The sequence below is a fragment of the Lonchura striata genome, chromosome 4, assembly GCF_050655825.1.
Source record: "Lonchura striata isolate lonStrDom1 chromosome 4, ASM5065582v1, whole genome shotgun sequence".
NCBI classification, from domain to species: Eukaryota; Metazoa; Chordata; class Aves; order Passeriformes; family Estrildidae; genus Lonchura; species Lonchura striata.
Window position 1 is genome coordinate 63,946,793 of NC_140706.1, and position 21,652 is coordinate 63,968,444.

Genomic DNA, 21,652 nt, shown 5'->3' on the forward strand with positions numbered 1-21,652 from the left:
ACCGACAATCACATGCAGGAAGAAGAAGAGTCAGGGTCCCAGTAATTTCACAGACTTAAACTAACTCTGTCTTTCCAGCTCTGTCACACCCTTTTTGAAGCAATGATTTTTAAGTTTTCTTCTGGAAATAGAATGGATGCTTTTAATAAAAAAGCAGAGCCCTTGGGTGCTGCATCTTTTTAACCAGATGACAGTGACACCAGAAACCATCTCTCAGTGTGATAACTTTTGCCTTATCTCTAAAGTAACACATTTTCCTGATCAATCAAATATAGAAAATATAATTTAAAACAGCTGCATTTTGGGTTTCTGAAATTCATTACATCTTTAGACTGTTACTCTTATCCCCTAAGCTGCAATATAATTTTAGTTAATAACCTTCTCCTTCACCTTACCTTCTCCTTCACTTTACAGTATAGTCCCATTTCATCCCTCGCCTTTAAAACCAATTGATTTGATTTTTTGGCTGCTGGGGAGGTGGGGGATGGGGGACAGGAAACCAGTGGGGAGAAGGAAAAGCTGAGTTTGTAAAGGAAACAGGATTGCTTTTGTGTCTTGCTTTTTCTTTCTGCACATATAAATTTTAGGCAATGAGTAAACCTTCCCCATCTGTGACTATGCAGAAGTAGGTTACATTGCCTAAAGCAATTGCAGTAACTCACATCCAGTTCTATAGAACTCTCTGCTTTATTAGTTTTTATGCTGATAACTTTACTTTCCAGGCATATAAAAGGTAGGTAATTGAAATCACAAAGGTAGTTTAATACCTGAGCTATCATATCATCAGCTGGATGGATCTGAAACCAAATAAATTCTGTGTTAGTTCTTTCAACTGGGCAGTAATATAGTTTATGTATCACATAACCGAGTGTTCTCTGTGTAAAAAAGACAAGTGATAGAAGGACCTTTTCTCCTAACAGTGCAAGTTCTGTAATATTTAGAAGCACAAATTTAAGACCATTTGGTCAGAAGCTACTCTTACACTAATAAAGGCACAATGAGATAAACCTGGAATCCAACTGTTTGGAGTAGTGGTATTAGTAAAAGCAGAGAAATTTACAAACTTTCCGGATGTTCAAAGTGTTATAGAACTCGGATTTATTCACATGAAAAACTAGTGCTTTTGTGACTTACAGGCACAGATGAAGAAACAGCTTTCACCATTTCAACCATCATGAAATATTTCATTGTGGCTATCAAAATGCAAGAATGAAATTAGACTCCTCTTTCCATGGCAGAAATAAGAATGATGACCACAGATGTCTGATGCAACCAGATCTCAGGATCAATCTAAACTGACTGACAGCATGCAATTCCAACATCTCAGAATATATTGCAGTATACAGTAGACCTGGGAATTTCACCTCCTGCACTTCTACTTCATCTTCCACACATCTAAAAGGTATTCCTTCAGTCAGTCAAGCATAATATTGGTTTCCTCTTCCCTGCAGAGTGTGGCCGTAGCAGCAAGCAGTTGATCCAGTGTGCCATAAATTTCCAATTAAGATGGCAACAGAAGTCTCAGTATCATTGAAAGCTGAGTTTGGAAAAACTACTTTCAGATTGGGCTCTTAGAAGCAAGGTAAAGTTTGTTCATATAAACATATAAAGATTGTTCATATAGTAACAATTGGTCTACAGCCAGATAAACACGAACCCAGCTGTGCCCAGGTGGCCAAGAAGGCCAGTGGCATCCTGGCCTGGATCAGCAATAGTGTGGCCAGCAGGAGCAGGGCAGTGATTGTCTCCCTGTACTCAGCACAGGTGAGGCCACACCTCGAGTGCTGTGTCCAGCTCTGGGCCCCTCACTGCAGGAAAGATGCTGAGGTGCTGCAGCGTGTCCAGAGAAGGACCATGCAGCTGGGAAGGGTCTGAGGAAGCACAGGTCCTGTGAGAGGCAGCTGAGGGAGCTGGGCATGTTTCTCTTGGAGAAAAGGAGGCTCAAGGGGGACCTTGTCATTCTCTAAAACTCCCTGACAGGAGGCTGTGGCCAGATGGGGGTCAGTCTCTTCTCCCAGGCAACAAGCAACAGGACAAGAGGAAATAGCCTCAAGTTGTGCCAGGAGTGGTTCAGGTTGGACATCAGGAAGAATTTCTTTACAGAAAGTGTTGTTAAACATTGGAACGGGCTGCCCAGGGAGGTGGTACAATCATCATTCAAACAGCTCACTCAGTTCCATGGTCTGGTTGACAAGGTCAAAGGCTGGACTCAATGATCCCAGAGGTCTTTTCCAACCTAATTAATTGGTGATTCTGTGACTGCAAGTGGATACTTGTTATCTCAGCACATTCCTAACTTTCCCAAGATCAATTGCACAACTCTTGTAATTTAAATGGCAGGAAATTACTGTTTGCTGATTTCCTGCACTTAACACTGGCAATTTGAGCTGAGTCTTCAGTAAGGGCTTTTTAAACTATAGCCACTAATGCTATATGTGTATTCATTAATTTTGAATCTCAAGAATTGGAGATTCCTGTTGTCTGCAGAAAACCAAAGCACACAAACAGCTTTCTGTGCTGGTCTTTTTGTTCACTTTCAGAATGAAATGTTGCGTGCTGTTAGCTTGGGTTTGCCAGGCTCTGAGCAGAGGCGTTACTCGAGGGAGCATGAACTCTGCAAGCATCTGGAGCTTGTGCTCTTTGCCTTGGTCCTTGATTAGACTTGATTCTTTGGGCAGAAATGGCTCTCTGGAAACCAGCAAGTGGTGATGGGTTGAGATTCCTGAGACAAGAATTACCTCCTGCTGTTCCCAGCTGCCAGTTCTGTGTAAATAGAAGTGAGTTGCAGTTGGGCTCTCCATCACTTACCACACTGCAAAAACAACTTCCAAGGCTTCATAGGTTTAATCTCACACACCAAATGGTCAATATTAGTGACAGAAGGAATACTAATATTGGGAAAAGGGGAACACAATAGTGCAGATCCTGCCACAGTTGCAAGTGTTTCTGAAAGGACTCCCTTAGGTCCCACAGGCTCAGAAAAAGTGTGAAGTTATTCAAGGACAGTCCACAGGCTGCATTCCAGTGGAACCCAGCCCATCCTAACATAGTCCTGGCTTACTGGACTAGACACCAACTCCTACAGTTCAGGTGAACCTAAAGGTGAGTGGGCAACAGTGGGGCTTTGGCAGGAGGGAAAAGTGCTGAAATTATTCTGAGCAAAGGAGCACAACCGACAGAGCACTGTTCAGCACCTGGGGAGCTGAAGGACTACAAATGACGAGTACAGGAAAAACAATCCTCAGGTTTACTAGTGATGTAGTTTGGCAATATTCCATTTATTAGAACAAAATGCAGATTTTAAACTTAGTCCAGTAAAGAACATGACAGACCATTTGGATTTTGTTCTCACCTTAGGATATTTCACTAAAGAACCTGAGCTTAGCTGGAAACAAAACACCATGTCCTTCAGCTTCATGGGTCACATCACTGCTTGGGCTGACACTAATCCTCTGTCAGCAGCAGCAATTCCTGTCACTTCAGGACACACTCTCCTGCTGGGCTGCAGCTTATGAGAGCAAGTGGGAAGACCTTTTAACTTTCTGTATAAACCTGGAAGAAAGTTATTATCTGAGAAGCAAACATCTCCAAAAGAACAAAGGCTTTCAGATATTTTTAAATGGTACTTTAGGGACTCTGGCTCATTTTCAATGTTAATAATCCGATATAGCTGTAATATATTTTTTTAATATCCAAGAAAAAAATTCAGCACATAAAAGACCATGAGGTTATATTTTAGTTTTCTAGAAGCTGAAATAGTCATATTAATATATTATGAAGGCATTGTAGCAAGAGATTTTAAGACAAAACATTCAGGGTCAGCAGAAAATATATATCATCATCTGCATATTCATTTTAGATATAATAAAATAGCATAACATAGGAGATCTGTCACATTTCAAATAGGATAAATGTTATTTATACTTTACACTGCAGCATTTTATCCTCTGGAGAAGAAGGAAAGTACAGCAGGATTCAGTATTTGATCATGTAGCATCTGCAGATGTGCTGAGCAGCCAAAGCAGCTCATCCAACAGCAACAGTCCAGGGCTGCAGGAATTGCCATGTGTGGGGGATGCTGGAGGCCAGCTGAGGAGAGAAGCCATGCACACCAGCCCCAGACAGAGTCAGCTGGAGCCTGCTGCAGGGGTGCAGGTGGGAGAGAGGTTATAACAAGGGGAGCAGGCAGTGAGTGAGCTGTGAGGTGTCAAGGAGCTTTGGGCAGCCTGAAGTCACTTGACCTCTGGGTGAGTGACAGCTTGGGTTTCTCTGCAAGGGAAATGTGATGGTCAAGTGCAGCTGGTCTGGTGGCAAGCAGAGGAGGGGGAAAGCTTGTGGCAGTGAGTGGTTTCCTTTGGAGTGAACTCTGGTGCTTGCAGGGGTGGCCACACAGGGTGCAGTGGTTCTGACAGAGCCCAGGGAATCCGTGCTCCAGCACCAGCAGGATGTTGGGCGCAGGTCTGCCCCAAGTTGACTAAAACCTACTAACTTAAATCAAGGTCAGAAATGTTGTTTGCAGGAAGGGCTTCTTACACTGTTAATTTGCTGATGACTTTGTGAAATGTTGAACAAAAGAGCAGTATTTTTCTGAAGGTGTGATATGCTTAGATGGAGTATGCTACATTTTATGTTGGCCCTGTCTGCTCAGAAATGCTTTTGACAGTAGATCACAGCAGTGTACTTGTGCAGTACTAGCAGGTAAATGCCAAGAGGGGATCTTTGAAATGCATGCAACATCAAGAAAGTGTAGAGAATGTGGAAGGAATGCAATTTATTATCTAACTTCTGAATTATTTTAATATTTCAAATCTGGTAGCAGTGGTTGTATGTGCTAAATGCTAAATGTAAGAAATTGCAGTGTTTCACAGGAACTGTGAATGCTTTGGCAAACAAAAGCCCCAAGGTTAAGCTCTGCATAATGGTTTCTTGGTCTGCACTGCCAGACTTAAGAGGAGGGTGCTGAAAAAGCCAACTGTGAGCATATGGTGTTGTCCTCTGCATACCCTTCCTTCAAAGCACTCAGGACAGCTTTGTTGTTCAGCTCTAGATAGGGAAACATCTTTATCAAACTTCCTATGTAATTTTCTTGCTTATATCTGTGCTCAACTGATTATTTTTTTAATAAGGTAAAAATGGTAATAATGAGTTCTGTACAAGTTTATGGACATAGTCTGTTATTCCTGAGGAAGAAAGCAGAGTGCTTCTCATGTGATGCAGCTTTGCAATAGTTGTTTTTCCAGGCAGGATGCATTTGGGTTTCTGCTGGCTTTGAAAGTAGACTAGTGAAAGGTCACAATTCAGTTGTTAACACCTTCAGCTGTGATTAGTGTTGAATCCAGGATGAAGCCTTTGCACACCTCTCCTGATGGTGGGAAAATCTCAGAGGGGCTCATCCTTGTCTCTGCCATCAAAATAAGGTGCTGAATTTAAATCAGACAGGAGGCACCCCAAGGTGCCTGATAACTGACTAGCAGTGATTCACTTTCAAAATAATCAACCTCTTTCACTATGCCAAAAATAAAACAGTAGGAACAGCAACAGCCAACTATAGCAGTAAAATACTTGTATTACCTGTAAAGAAAATTGGGGGGGGGGGGGGGGGGTAGCATTTTTAAACTCTAATTAAGTGGGTTTTTTTAACTAGTGTTTTTGTAAAGTGAAAATCTACAATAGATGTGACATAACATCAAGATGAAGTGAAAACATTACTTAGGCCCTCATTATTTCTCATTTCAGAAGGAAACCAAAGTGAATTTCAAATTACAGTTAAGTTTGGGAAACACTTTGGGAGAATCACAGGCTGCAGAAGTGAGATTTAAAAGAATGCAGCAAACACTTTAGCATACTTTAGTGCTAGAAAATAAGAGTTGGGATAGCTACAATAGGCTTTCTCATGCTTTGCAGCTGTTTCTCAGCAAACATAGCTACTACTACTATAGTAGCTTAATTTGGTGAGACACAAAAATGCAATTTATTTTTTCCCTTTTCTGTATTGAAGTACAGGCTTGTGAACCTACTGTTTGTTTAGCAAAGGGAAATGAGAGGCTTTTCTATGTATCATTCTTCACATCTCTGACATTTGTCTATCCTGCTTATAGAAGCTAAAAAATAGGCTCTGCTTCAAATTTCCTATGTGTACTAGCCAATTACAGCACACATAATCTTAATAAAGGAGTGTAATAAAATATGTTTAGTCTGGAGCTTCATGGCTAGGAGATGGAAAGTCCAAGCTGCAGAGGGCTGCTGCCAACTGGACTGTTCAGGCTGTGATTTTTTTCAACTACCATGTTTTCTATTTATACACCTAAAAAAAAAGAGATTATGAAATTTGCCTATGTTCTAAGTGCTTTGAGCTTTTAGAAAATATTTATTAATTACATGAAGATTTTCAGGAGATGAGTAATTACATTTCTGCATCTTGTAGAATCTGATCCCTTCCTGCTTTAAGCAGCTTCATCTTTCAGTCTTGAGAGCACTTTCCAGTGAAACTGTTGAAATTTAGAACTAATATTTTCATGCTAATAGTTAACATATTAACCTCATGTTAAAAGCTTTCCTTCATCTTCCCCACTTCTGCTTATGCTCATGTCGTGTTCCGTAACACCTCCTGACATTTAAGACAAACTGTAGATACTGAAGATTATTGAATTGTTTCCACTTGGATAAATGGAAACTTTGCCATTGGCTACTCTGGAAATAGAATCAGGATCTGGACAGATGCATGTAATGTCTTGCAAGACACACTAATACCTTTCTGCCTAAACAAAGAGGATTCTGAGCACTTTTAAGTTTGTCCTCTAGCTCTTTGTGACATGCCTGCTACTATTTTTTCAGCTGCTCAGCACGTGATAATGATCTTCTCATTAACTAGCAATACTGGATTGATCAAAAGACTCCCAGTTACAGGTGCTAAATTACACCTGCATTTAAAGGAAAATGCATTAAATCTACTGGAGCACCCAATGAATTCATCATGAGCTGGTGCTGTCACCATAATAAACAAATTCAAGAAAGAAGCTTACAGAGGTGACCACAGCTTTTTTTTTTTTTTCCCAAGTTCTATAGGCACAATAAATGTGCCTACAAGTCCTACTTAAGTTTTGTTTAAATAGTCATTACAGAAGTTAAAAAACCTGAAGAGTAAGATTTTATCAAGGTCTTAGTTTCCTGAAGTACAAAACGTAACTCATGGGTATTACTGGTTACATATTTGAACTGTCCCTCTCTCAAATCAGAACTTCCTTTAACAAGAGACAGTATTTTTAAGGGAAATGTACAGCAATTAAGAAAAATGGGGCCAATATGATTTTGTCCCTGACCTGTTTTTCAATAAAGTCAGAATACATGTTCATTTTCTGTTCCATCTTGTTCCTGCCATTTAAATTAAGATAATCAAAATTATGCACTTTCTCTGAAAGCAAGCTCTGAGGACTTATCCCAAACACAGCACCTGCTTTTAGCTGTACTGAATAAGCAGAGAAAACAAAAAACATCATATTCTATCCAGCCTGTGCTGCCACAAACTGACATGTTCGTCTGTTCCAGCCCAAATCCACTAGATTACTTTAAAGCAGCTTAAACTTGCCTGTTTTGACCCCTGGAAGGCCAGGCACTGCAGGGCTAATTCCTGATCCAAATTTCCAGACTGGCTGACAGCACAGGCATTTTCAGCGATCTGAACAGCAGCAGAAAAGAAAAGCAAATAAATGTCCACTGAGTAGTGACCTTGCTAAATTACAACAGGTACCTTGAGCATCTGCCGCAGGCACTGCTGTGACCCTCACTTCCAATGTGCCACAGGAACACGCATTAGCTCTGGAGCATTGATCTAGCAAGGATCCGTGCAAGGGCACTTCAATGAGAAAATGAGTAATTCTTTACCCTGATTATGATGATTAATTCTGTTATGTCAGCAGCCTTTGGCACAGCCAGTGACAGAAGATTTCAGAGGGGAAAAAACCTAATTCAAGAGCAAAGAAACTTAAAAAGGGGTTTTGTGTGGCTAAGTAATATTAATAAATGACACACAAGCAGTCATAATTTTACATATATGGAGAAGCATATGTATTTTCCTCAGTTCTGTATAGGACTTGGTACTGATGTGTGTGTTGTATTTGAAACATCAGCCAAGATTTAGAAACTGGCATAGTTGCTGGAATTGACCAGTCACAGATGGAGTCAATGTGGAAGTTTTTGGAGCAAATAAAGCTGAGCAGAAATTCTCTCACATGTGCCAATTTCACAAATAAATAATCTGTGTTGAACTGACAGGTGTTCCGTTTCCATCACTTCAAGTTTGGTTATGAAAAAGACTAATCAAGACATCTCTCAGGTACATCATTTAAGCTAGGCCTTTGCACATGATAGTGGATGTTTCAATGATTGAAGGGAATTTGGCTTTCAGACAGTGCATTCACTTGTTTCCTCTCCAGTCTGAAGGCATGCACTCACCAGCTGTGCCCCTTTCTCCTACAGTTTCTCCCTCAGCTGCCATAACCAGGTTGTGCTCTCTGGCAGTTTGTTTTTGTCCTGGATGGACCCCAGCTCTTGTCTTTTATGCATTTGGTAGGAGATGCATTTAGGAGGAAAGTATAAAGACTACCTTTTCCAATCCTGTTTTGCTACAAAATATTCATTTGGCAATCTCAACATCATTAAAAATGATTGTCAATAGGGCACGCTCTGTTAACACATGACCTTTAGCTGATAAGAAAGAGTAGAGAAACACCACAAAAGCAGGTAATGGTATAATCAGTTCAGGTATTTGACAGATAACAAAATGGGCTCTCTTGAACTAAGGTATGGCATTTAGAAAGCCAAAGCAACATTTTAGGTTGGCTGCCCTTGTCTCATGATCTGTCTGCTGTAAAACATTCCCCTACACAGGGAAAATAAATGCCATCACTTAGATCTGTAGATGGGTAATTAACATGTTCACTTTCAAATCAGAACCACTGCAAACACTTCTGCAGGTGTCACCTTCTCAGCTCAGAAGTGCTCATCACTTGCCTTGTACTGGCAGGCTTGCACAGAAACAGTATTTGGACCCAGCATTTTTGAATCACCCATGTTTTCTCACCTTCTCAGCTCATACAGTGTTGTTTCCTATCTAATTTTTTTGGTATCATATGCAAGGAAGAGTTGAAGGCTAGATACAGAAGAAATTAGTCTCCTTTTCATCTAATGGCAACCTGCCTTACAGATTTTTGTGGTAGAGAGGATACCAATATTTTATTTCCATAAAAGTTTTGATTATCTGGGGTGCTCTAAAAGTGACTCTATATAGCCCCACCAATTAATATCTAATAATAAAAATACTGAAAGGTGATGTGCAAATACACAGAGAACTACACTGATCTGCAATACTGACATAAACAAGGAAGTAATTTCAATGTCAATTTACACTTTGTATACAACCTGCTTTCCAGCTATTCAAGGGAGATCAAAATTTATGACAATTCATTAGAGAATGAAGTTGACTTTTATTGTGCAGACCAAAAAAAATGCAGTCACCAACCCATCACTGCATTAATGTATGAAATCAGTTAACAAAATTATTGCAAAAAATAACTTAGTTTCTGATGGGTAAATGGAAGCAACAGTTACAGCTTTTCCACATTCCTGTGTTGATAGGAGAAAATGGTATTGAACCATTATACTCAGTAATTCAAAGACAAAATCATTCTGTTGTTTAGGGGAATAAAAATATCCTGATTTTCTTCCCCAGTCCCAAACCCAATGTCAGTTCATCTACAGGAAAAATGTTGCTTGGAATTACTGCAGAAGTCCCACACTCTAACTCTGATACATAAGTACCTGATGGAGCTATCCTACTGGCATGTACACAACTCAGTGAAGCACTGCTTGGCTCCTTCCAAAGCCAGCATACTAAGCTTAATCTTCTGATTCCTCATAATGTGCATACCCACTAGCATAGGTCCTTCCTAAATTCAAATTGCTGAATACATCTGTGGCCTCAGAATCTGAATCCTTCCCTCGCTCATCATTGTCATCTTCATCATCATCTTCTGCTTCATACTCATCATATTCATCCTCATGGTCACCTGCATCCCCAGTCTTGCTGGAGGAAAGGTTTTTCCAGCAGGCATCATAACCAGAAGCTCCATCTGCATCTTCCCCTCCAGTCTGTCGGCCAAACTTCAAAGAACGTGCTGCAGGCAAAGAGAAATCATCATGTTCCCACCAATCCAACATTTCATTTCTATCTTTTTTTCACTACTTGAAGAGTGGTTTAAATGGCAATTATTTTTCATTTTTCCACAACTAAAATCTCAAACTAAACAAGAGCTTTCATTTTCTTGGAATGATTTAATTGTTAAGAATGAGACTGCTCAATTCGATAACTCAAAACCACAAAGTTTTTCTCAAATAAAATGAAGCAAAACTGTGCAAAACAATTGAATGTAACCAGACTTTACTCAGTGCTCTTAGGTAGAAATTAATCACTAATGGCACTTGTATGGCTTGTTAGCTAGATAAACTGGCTTACTTGACATGCTCAGATCCTTTGTCTGCTGAGTTTCATGGCCACATTTAGGGCAAGGAGGCTTTTTCCCTTTTTCCTGCTTGAAAACCTTACTTCGCACATGATCGTCACAAAAACAAGCCTGTGTTGAAGGGAGAATACAAAGGCCAAATGTTTTAATCATAGAAGCACATTCTTCAACAATGAGCAAGCAAAAATGTGTCTAACAGCAGCAGGGTTTTCTGACTGGGATTAAAATTTAATGAGGTCTCTCTTGCAGTGGACATGAGGTCTGTGCACAGAGGAACCCTCTGTGTTCAGTGTGGTTCCAGGGTTTCTGGGGAAGAGGCTGAATAAAAGTGCCAATAAACATGCAGAGAAAGTAACAGAATCCAGGGCTTGATTGCAGTGCTGCCCACAAGGAGCCTGGCAGACTTGGATTTGTGTTGACAAGCTTAAATAAACATAATTAGATGTATGCAAGAACAAAACTATGCAGGAGCCTGCAGGAAAGAATTAAGAGATGGAAAGTTCACACACTGAGCACCAGGGTGCAGTGGAAATACCTGGAAAAAGGAACTATTTTGAATAGGCCATCGATGCCATTGGAAGCGTGCAGAGAAAACATATGGAAGGTAGAAGAGTAAGAGCACCTGGAGAAATCTGGGCAATGCTGATGATGAAGCAGGTGGAACTTTTTACACAAAATTACTTCTGAGTGTGTAAAAACATAAGCCCAATGTCAACAAATCAGCCTGCTCATATGGAAAACTGGATGAGCTGTGGAGATGATTCCTTCAGATGCAGCGATTTTTAGTCAGATAATCACTTGACTGTTTAAAAGAACAACTTTTCAATTTGTTGCAGTTCCACACTGGATCAAAGCATATTCCAAAGCCTTGGATTCTGTTCGCGACCAAGGATTTATTTTGTTGTCTTGATAGTTTTTTAAAGCACCAACACATTGCAGGTCCAACTTAAACTAAGTTAAGAGGGCTGGGCAAAGATCACCTCACACTATCTTGTAGTTAACAGGCAAGCACAGATAAGACCTTTTGTCACCCACAAGTCTGACCCCAGGCTACATAAGCTAATACAAAAGTATGAATTTCCTTTTAATCAGGGAGACAAAGATGTGGCAAGGCCTGATACCGGCCTTGGAGCCCAAGGATAATGACCCTAAAATCAGCTCCTCACAACTGTCTTTAGTCTTTACCTTGCAACGCAGGCAGGAATGCTGCCCCAGCCTGTTACAGGAGACACCTGTTGGAGAAAAGCAGTATGACAAATTCAATACTTGGAAACTGCAGACCTGTCATGTTTTTAAAACCTTGTAAAAGTATGCAATACCATAATTGAGGCATTTATTTTTAATTCCCTGCATAACTGCACTCTGGCAATGTGAATCAGTCATTTTACCCTACAGTACCATTTTACTATATTTTTTTAATTCTAAACTCACTTTGACACAAAAAGTTAAATTTCAAAAGGGGAAAAATGTTTAACTATTTCTTGAGCTTCTAAATTTTTAAAACATGAAGTTTCAGAACCAATTTGTTGTTAAGGTTTCATCTTGCTTTTCCTTTTCTCACAGCATTCAAAAGAAGGAGCGCTAGAAATGTAAGAACACTTCAAGCTTGCAAACTTCCAAACCTAGAAAAGTTGTGACAGTCTGTATTTTCTGTCATATCCTCTGGAAATGTACTTGACTGCACAAAACTTCTTAAGAGAGTCTATCTGTGTTAAAGAACTGGAGCACGCACACAAGCTATAAAGACCAGAATCAGTGCCAAAAATTTAACTTGTCTTGAGCTTCAAGTTGTTTGTATTATTCCACTAGAAGGAGTACAGTAAAGGCAAACACTCAGGAACTGGCAGCAACTGGCAGAAGTTTGGTGAATAGTTACTCCTCAAGAAGCAGTAACACGTACTTTATCAGTTTCTGTGCAAGTACTTACTGCTTTCCTTCTTGTGTAACCTCTGTGACAGCAATTTTTCAATCTGAAGTAATAAATATCACACGTTCTCCACATGAGCACGACAGACGTGGGATTTAGAGCTATGGTGTGTTTAAAGATGGAACTGGAAATGCTGATGCATATATATTCATCATTTTTTGAGTATCTGCACTTCAAAAAACTTCTCTCAGATAGTGATAGAAAGTAACAGCACCTGTTTCACAGCTAAAATGGATTTATACTACAATTGAATGACCACATTCAAAGACCATGTATTCCATAAAAGTACAGAATACATGTTACAATCTTGTTATGTCACTGACAAAAATCTTCTCTACCAAGTCTGCTCTGTGCCACAAAACACCAAACACAGTGAAAATCCTCAAAAAACTCTCTCTCTATTTAGGGTTCAATACCACATCTATGAATTGAGAACTTCCAGCAATCATTGAAAAAACATTCTTGTGGAACAGCTGTTGCTGCCTCAATATTGCTATGCAGGAAGAATACATCAAGGAAATTCTGGCAGAATACATCAAGAGAAGCTAAGCAAGGCTTGAAAAATAGCTGGCTAGGAAGAAAAGTATGGAAGATGAAAAGGAGATAAGAGATATATCTAAAGACAATGATTAAAATATTGAAATCACAAATATTCTGGACCAGGAGAAATCAATTAGGACTACAGATTAGTCAGTTCAAAGGAAAACAGCCTTACAATAAAGAGCACCTGCAATTTCTACAATAAGAATTGAAAATGTTGCAATAGTCAAGATACATGCATGCAAGTTTTGGGAAGGAGAAATGCTTGTCTTGTGATAAACCAAATCATATTTAATAGTAGGTAGGCAAGAAATGCTGCTAGAAAAAAATAGTTATTTCAAATATGCATAGTCTTGGCTTGTTTTGTTTTATTGTTGTTCTTTTTTTAACTTCACTTGAAGATACTTGGTTTCAGCCAGAGATGAGTAATGAGTAACTAATGTTGGGCATGGCCATCATATCTTCTTGCAAATAGCAGTTTCAGTTTTGTCCAACAATTAATCAAAGTTCAAAAGGACATAAAGTGTTCAGCTACCTTTAATTTACTCAGAAAGAGTGATTGTGGATCAACGTTTGATATGCTACTAACATATGTGTCCACAGTCCACTGGTCAGTGAGGAAATGAACAGTGAAATCATGCTCTGGGACTACTTTTGTCACTTCCTTCTGGGTTCACCCTGTCTCACTGAGTCAGATGATGACTGCTGAGTCACAGCCTTCCTCAGGACTTGAGCAGCTACCAGCACACAGGCCTTTCACAGCAACCTGGGAAAGTTTAGCCAGACTAAGACAGGTGACATTGTTTTGGGCAACTGTCTTCCAGGAGGAATAGGTATCTAGAACTCGTTCATCATTGGGTCAGAAGAGTGGAAGACAGCTCCTTCTGCCTGCAGAGCTTTGTGGAAAGAAAAAGCATCATAAGCAGTTCCAGTTGTTTTGCTGCAGTCCTGCTACTGCCAACACTCCAACTTTGGAGAATGCTGGCTCCTGCAAGGGCTGCTTCCCATGGGAGGCCTGTAAGAGCCTGGCAGGAAAACAACTGCCAGGTATGCTCTGGCATGGAGGAAGGTCCATGAAAGAGAAAAAAGTTCTAGTCTGGAAAACTCGATACCAAAAGCCAGTACATAGGAAACAGGCCCTTCTCTCCAGCAGTGGCAAAATTTACTTGGGGAAGGTGACGGAGAGTATTCTGGAGCACAGAGAAAACAAGTAGATGATCTACTTGGCTGTGGTGAAAGGGATTATGAATAGCTAACTTACATTTAAATGTCTCTGCTTCCAGAACTTGGCAGCTGGCTTGATGTTCAAACTGATCATCTTCACAGAGGAAATCATGGCAAAAAGAACAGGCAAATATTCTGCCTCCTGAAAGATTTATCAAGGGAAAATAATCAACAATGGGCACAGGCATCAAGTCCTGCTCTGCAAACAATTTAGGTGGTAGTTTTGACTAAAGACCAGTTCTCCCTTCTGTCACAAATGCTTTAAGGCCCTAAATTAGACACTGCCATCCATTTTTACACTGAAAAATACCTCCTATCCTACACTGTAAAACAGCACACCTATAAAGCAAGTATTACTTTTAGTACTTTTCTTCATTTTAATTTGACTGTAGCATCAACTATTTTTCTTAAATGAGATCACACTCTCATCCAGTCTTCTCTGCTCAGCTCTGATACACACTTGAAATAAACACTTTAAAAGATTTGACAAACGGGAACCCAAATACCTGTGTTAGTGTAGAAGAATGGAGTAAGAATGGCATAAAACTGTGTTGGCAATTTGAGTGCTTAATTATGTGAATAATTAAGCTGATCGAACCATTATAATTTAGATTACATAATCATCCCTGAATTGAGCACTGGTTCTTGAGCAGGTCATTTACTTTCCCCACTGTAAAATGACTATTTTTAAAACGGGGAGAATCCTTGCTTTGAACAAACATACTGCAAGGACTAATTTAGTTAAGACTAAAAAGGCTATGTTAAGAATATAGGTGCACTAACTTAAGCAATGCAAGAAGTTTAATTTATATTTTCTTATTTTTAAATGTGAGCAACCTACCATGGTCCCAGACACTTCTTTCACACTCAACGCACTCCGCGTCTGCCAGAGGGCACATACACGCGTGGGTGCTGAGACACTTCCTCCCGTGACACACCCAGGCTTCACAGAAATCACAGATTGCACCCTGCAATCACAGCAAGATATCATCTCAGGACTTCTGCAATACCAACAGAGACACTTATCTCATAATCCTCAATGTATCCTAGTATCCATTCTCTCAATGGGCTCGCTTTCGCTGAGTGAGAGTATTGAACCAAACCTGTGTTCCAACCAAGCTGCTGCACAGTTCATGTTTGTTGTTCATTTTTTGCAGGATTAAGTATGATGCAATGTATTGTTATCTATCTCAATCCTGGTTTTTACATTTCTTATCATACACTTTGCACATGGAAAATAGTGTCCTCCAGTTGAAACCTGGGATCCATAAACGATAACAATGCTCTTGCAAAAATGAAATTTCAAGGACCTGAAAAAATGCCTCTAGACTATTAGAGCTGAAATCACTCACTTGGATTTTAAACTCTGCTATATTAGAGCACAAGCTCTGCATAGAGCAAAGAACAAATAACTCGTTAGAAGTAAGTTAGACTCTTTAACTTTTATTTTTATTAAATTATAAGATCTCCACTTCAGCTATCCTTAAGTGTAGTATTTAAGAAGCCCTCTCAGTCCATAGGTAACTAATTACACGCATTGCATGCATTTTGTGCATTACATGCACACAAAGCTAAGAAAACAATGATGAATCCAAATTTAACTGTTGATGTGTTCACTTCTGCGTAAGTGAGTGCATGGGTAAGCTCAGGAACACCAGCATATAAAGGCTGGCTGTGTTACTGAGAACAGCTGACAGCCAGCTGCAGGCAGCAACAGGATAGAGGTTTAGACCATTTAATTCAGAGTAATTAAATGGTCTGTGACAGGTAACACCTTGCTTTCCAGAATGCAGACACTAACTTGTTCTTCTAAGAACAAAACTTCAAAAGCCTGGAGCTATGATTATCTCCAATTAAAAGCCCAAAAGAGGGGTTTTGTTTATTAAAATTCCCCTCTAGTGCAACAGATTCCTCTCTGTGATATTGATGATCTCTGCAGTACTAAGACAACAGTGACAAAAGTCTGCAGGTTTCTGCAGAATAACCCTACATTTTAATGAAAGCTGGGAATTGTGGTGCATGTAAGGGTCCAGTGCTCTTCATGTGCTTAGGGCCTGCCACCAACACAGACCCATTAGTGTCCAACATGTGCTGCAAATGCAGGAACTGAATCTAAAACTTAAAAATTTGGGGGTTTCAGTATAAGGGAAAAATCAGTTTGTTACAGAAAAGTGAGGAAAAAACCAAACTTGGCATTGTACATGCTATCATTCCATAAATCTGTTTTATCATTTTTCCAGGAAGATTTGCACAGAATATCCTCATAGTGCAAAAAGGGCTATAATTTTGTATACATACCACCATAGCTAGTCCAGTACTGTACACACCAGCATGTTTTATAACACAGTCAGAAGACTTCATCATGCATTTGGTTTTTCCTGTTTAAAATAAAAAGGCAAGCAACCATAAGAAAACGATGTAAAAATATTTTTTTTAAAAAACTAGAATGCATGTTTGTGTAAGAACAGCACTTCAACTAAATGCCTGTGCTTAACTGTAAATCTAGGTAAAAGTAACACAAAGATGTTTGCATTATTGCTGCATTCTGCAACCCACCCTCACACTTCTCTTAGGTTAAATTACTTATTGTCAGTTTTCAGTCAGATCCCTTGCCCCTGTACTGAGATAATAAGACAATGCATTGCTCTTGCTCTGGGTTTTGAGACACCAGCAAAAAAATTCAAATGTCAAAACAAAGAACAAAACCACAGTCAACGCCCAGCAACGAAACCTTAAAGAGTTATGTTTAAAACTGCTGCTAGTTCTGTCCCACCATAAAAGCAGCTGAGCTGGGCAGTAAGAGGTGGTGGGGGCATTACTGGGCATGGAGCACTGGAACAGAGCCACCTTACTCCCATCCCTCACGGGCTCCTCTAACAAAGATGTTGTTGGTTCATAGTCCCCAATGCTTGATTAAGCATCAAACAGTTCTAATGGTCTTCACTTGGAAAACCCTGGGTCTCAATATAGTAATATGGTTGCTGATAGAAATGTTTTTCATCTAGAAACATACTCCAGATTAAGATAAACGCAACACACAGAGACCTTGTTTTTAGTACTTCACTGCATGGTGACAGAAAGGAGACTTATGAAGGGTGACATACTGCCACTGCACACTAACAGCCTGGCTTCCAGAAACGCTCAGTATCTGCAGGTCACAACAAAGGCACTGAAAGCTGCAAGTCAGCAGCTCTGAGAGTCAAATTCTAAAACAGCTAAATTGCTTAATGACAAATTGAAAATCTGCAATGATGTGTTGAAACAGTAGAACATTCACCCCAGTATGAAATGAATATCAACATCTCCTGCAAGCAAGCAGCTGTTTAAAAACAAAGGGCTTTTTAGCCTGATTCAGAGCAGTTCTGTCACTAGGAGTCCTTCTCTTCTAATTTCAAAGCATCAGCCTTCAAGCCCACATAAATAATGACAGTTGAATATTACATTACAACACCATGCAAGGTGAATAATATGTTGTTGCTTTAAATCGACATTGAATTGATCAGAAATTATATAATCTCTAAAAAGCAGTATTTATTGGTGCCTTGCTAGCAGTCAGATCTTTTTTAGTTTTGCTGCTGTTATGAAACAATGTTCCCCATGGTCAACCTATGAAAACAGTCAGATTTCTGAAACATAAAAGGAAGTGAGACAAATTTTTCTGAACAAGATGAGCCATGATCCAGGCCTGCAAACCTCTGGGGGTTAGAGGCATATATACTGATCAAAGAAGATCACTTCTCAAGGAGGATATTCATAGCAGACGCAAAAGAACCTGCTCTACATCACTGAGGTACTTTAAGATAAATCTACTGTAACACAGATACTGAGAGCTTAACATCACAAACAGGATTGAGGACAGCTTGTTTTCATTCATTATTTCTACTCACCACATTGTGCACAAATGGGCAATTTCTGAACAGAATTACAGAAGTAACAAAAAGCTCTATTCTTCTGTCGTCTAGGCACATGGAGGTGAAAAAACAAAAATAAAGTATTAAGCTTTAAAAGAAAGCATTAAAAAAACCTTTAAAATGTCTGAAATAAATGCTAAACTATTAGTTTTAGAAGGGTAAAAATTCTTACCTTTGGCACTTATCACATTCCTAAAGAGAAGAAATAAAACACTAGTAATTATTTTCATTCTAGGTAAAATATACAAAAATTACAGACCTCCACAGGGAGTTACAATTGTGATCCAAACCTTTTAATCAATATTCTGTCTGGTGCAAAGGTAACTTTAAATATAAAGGAAGGATAGTAGGAAGAATGGCATTCTAGTGGCATTAAATGCATTCAAGGTATTATCACTGGGTTTATGTAATTAAAAATTAGGTATTTTAATATAGAATACTTTAGGTTAATTTACCATTGAAGCATTACAAGGATGTTTGGCCAAGTCTATGTTGGCTCGTGAAGCCCTTATCTGCTTCTCACGTTCACGACGGTTCTCAGCTTTCTTACGAGCACCAGTCTTTTTTTTAGGCATGTTTCACAGTCTGTGGGGGGGAAAATAGGTACAGAATGAATGCACATAAAACTATGTAAGTAAATACATGGACACACATGACATATCCAGCGCTAAACCTGGATCTTACATTTCCTGCATTAACTGTGCTTCCTCTCCATTCATTTCCTTGTCTGAAAGTTTCTTTTGAAATGCAGAATAAGGGGACAATCCACAAGGAAGAGACATGTGATGAACCATAAGGAATCTTGTGATCTGGAAAAATTTGCTGTCCTGAATTTTGTGTTTAACTCTCTTTCAAGTGTTTTGCCTCAAAAAAATGAAACCATTACTATCTGTAGGTTTATTCAGGATGGACCTCTGGTATTGGTTTGCCTTGCCTGTTTAATAAGCAACTGTAAGGACAGTTGCAGCATCAACAGGCAGTCAATTCTAGCAGCTCCAACTTGGAAGAAAAAATTGGTATCTTCATTCAAAAGGTCTTATAAACCAAGGAATAAGTGAACACAGAAATATATTGTCCTGACCAGATACTAAAATTTGCTTTTGATAACACACATAAATCTGTTTTCTTGCCCTGTTGCATTTTGCACCACGTTTAAATTGTATTAGTGTCATATTTTGCAGTCAAAATGATAGTGATGTGCTGTCTGCTGGCAACTGTGATTCTAGATTGTGGCATTTCTTACACTGGGAGTCCAATATCAGGCTCCACACTAATTTTCAAACCATTCAAATGCTAATTTAACAACAGAATCTAATGGTTAGTATTTATACCTTGACTTCTTAACATTCCCTCATAACGGAAAGCACAAAATGACAAACTGTTTTCATGAAAATCACTGCCCCAGCACCTCCTGAGAGCACAGGCTATGAGAAATTTTAGATGGCAGTTTTCAGAAAGTCGCACTGAACTAAGTAACAACAGAACTGCAATGTCAAGTCCCTTCATCAAAGTTGTTGAGTGCATACATGCTTTCAAACATCATCCAATAATAATATCCTATAGATCAATATTCTTATCACTCTTTTCCTCTGAGCTTTCATTTAAGTTGTTTGTTGTCTTTGTCTTGGGCTCAAATTTTTAAAGAAATTTACCATCTTTGTAAATTTTGGACTAGATATTAACAATGTTACGATTCCAGAAATTATGACAGCATAAACCCTGTCTACCTTCAATTCCTTTCAAAGCAGAACATCACCTCTTTTAGTATTCAAATGCCTCTGCAGAGTGTTCTACTTCCACTTTTGGCACACTGTTACCAAATGCTCAGACAGGAAAGATACAGTGGATTCTATCTGCAGTCCACACTCCTGAGGGGTGTGTGGGAGAGAAAAGTGCATCTGAAGAACCTAAAATAAGAGGTTGTGGGTCCATGCCTGGTTCCCCCCTCAGCCCCAGAGGGTATAACTGTGCTGCCCTACAGAGCACTGGAGCTCCTGCATGGGGAGCATTCTGCACAAAGGCTGTTTCTCCATTCCTCCTCAGGAGTGAAATGCTGTGCCTGGGTCACAGCAGCAGCTGTGGGAGTGAGTGTGGCTCTCCAGCTCAATGGCTGATGTTGTGGCACAAGGAACAGAACTCAGATATCAGGAGGCTAGGTAGGAATGAGGCGAACCATTCAAAGGAAAACCCCTAAAATGTGTCATGTGAGTATTGGGTCCCCAACAATGTGTTCCACTGTAAATTTTCACCTCCTGTTGCTCTCCTGCTGCATTATTTGTTAAGGCAACCAGGGGGCAAAGACCACAGATTTCCCACCACACCTCCAAAGAATGCTGGTGGATTTCAGCTGGTGGCTGTGCCGTGAGGATCATTAACAATTTAACTTCTGCTGAAGTCACGGCTTCTTGTCCTTGGTGAGGTCCCAAAGAAACACCCTGACTGCACCAGCAGGTTCCTGGATCTTCTGTGCTGAGCAGGACAGTGCCTTGCCTCGTTATCTGGTGACAAGAGGCATGTCACAGACAGGGTAAATAGCTGGAACGGGCTCTTCACTGGGGAGCAGGGAACTGTGGAGCTACCCTTGTCAGACCGCAGATACCAACACCCAGAAAAGGCTTTCCGTATTTCAAGGCTTCTTGTGCTTGACCATCAGCTTCCACTCTTATAGGTATTCAAAATCCGTTTCACCACTCATACAAAATTACAGTTAAAAATAATAATAATAGTAATAATAAAAAAACTGCATTAGCAGGGCTGCTCTCAGCGTGCGCACCACGCCGCCGGCGTGCAGCGTTTAGCGCTTTCCCTTCCCTCATCCGCAGCACTCGGGTCCCCGACCCCGCCGCGTCTCGCTGCCGACCGGCACCGCCACGCTCCGCGCTCCGGCACTCGAGCCGGACACCGCTCCGCTTGCTCGGGCACGGAAGCCGCGAGGGCCCGGAACCGAGACCCTCAGCGCCTCTAGCCAGGCCCCTTTGAGGCACCATCGCCCCTTCAGCGCTCCGGGCCCGCCCCCCATTCCCGCATTCCCGCATTCCCGCATTTCCCCGTCCCCCATTCCCCATCCCCCGCGCCAACCTGGCTCGGGCGGCCGCGGGGAAGCCGGAAGTGGCGGTGCGCCGCCGTGCGCTGCCCGCCCGGCCCGCGCCGCCCGGCGGCGACGTTCTGAGCGGCGTTCTGCCCCTCTCCCTCACGAGGGGCAGCGCGGCAGGAAGGGCTTTTCCATCTCTGTGCATGGCCCAGCCTCAAATCTTGTTTGGGAACGTTCTGAGCGGCGTTCTGCCCCTCTCCCTCACGAGGGGCAGCGCGGCTGGAAGGGCTTTTCCATCTCTGTGCATGGCCCAGCCTCAAATCTTGTTTGGGAACGTTCTGAGCGGCGTTCTGCCCCTCTCCCTCACGAGGGGCAGCGCGGCTGGAAGGGCTTTTCCATCTCTGCGCAAGGCCCAGCCTCAAATCTTGTTTGGGAGCGTTCTGAGCGGCGTTCTGCCCCTCTCCCTCACGAGGGGCAGCGCGGCAGGAAGGGCTTTTCCATC

General features: G+C 40.7%; 1 protein-coding gene across 1 annotated transcript; it reads right to left on the minus strand.

Moving 5' to 3' along the window:
* Positions 1–3,257: 3,257 nt before the first annotated feature.
* On the minus strand, positions 3,258–21,263 carry NOAZFP (nucleolar atypical zinc finger). Its single transcript, XM_021526500.4, has 10 exons — positions 21,198–21,263; positions 18,575–18,704; positions 18,292–18,311; positions 18,096–18,166; positions 16,507–16,586; positions 15,050–15,176; positions 14,246–14,350; positions 11,703–11,749; positions 10,511–10,628; positions 3,258–10,172 (listed from the first exon to the last, which is right to left on the minus strand). The coding sequence occupies exons 2-10, from the start codon at positions 18,692–18,694 to the stop codon at positions 9,895–9,897; spliced, it is 966 nt and encodes a 321-aa protein (XP_021382175.1). The 5' UTR covers positions 18,695–18,704; positions 21,198–21,263; the 3' UTR covers positions 3,258–9,894.
* Positions 21,264–21,652: the final 389 nt, after the last annotated feature.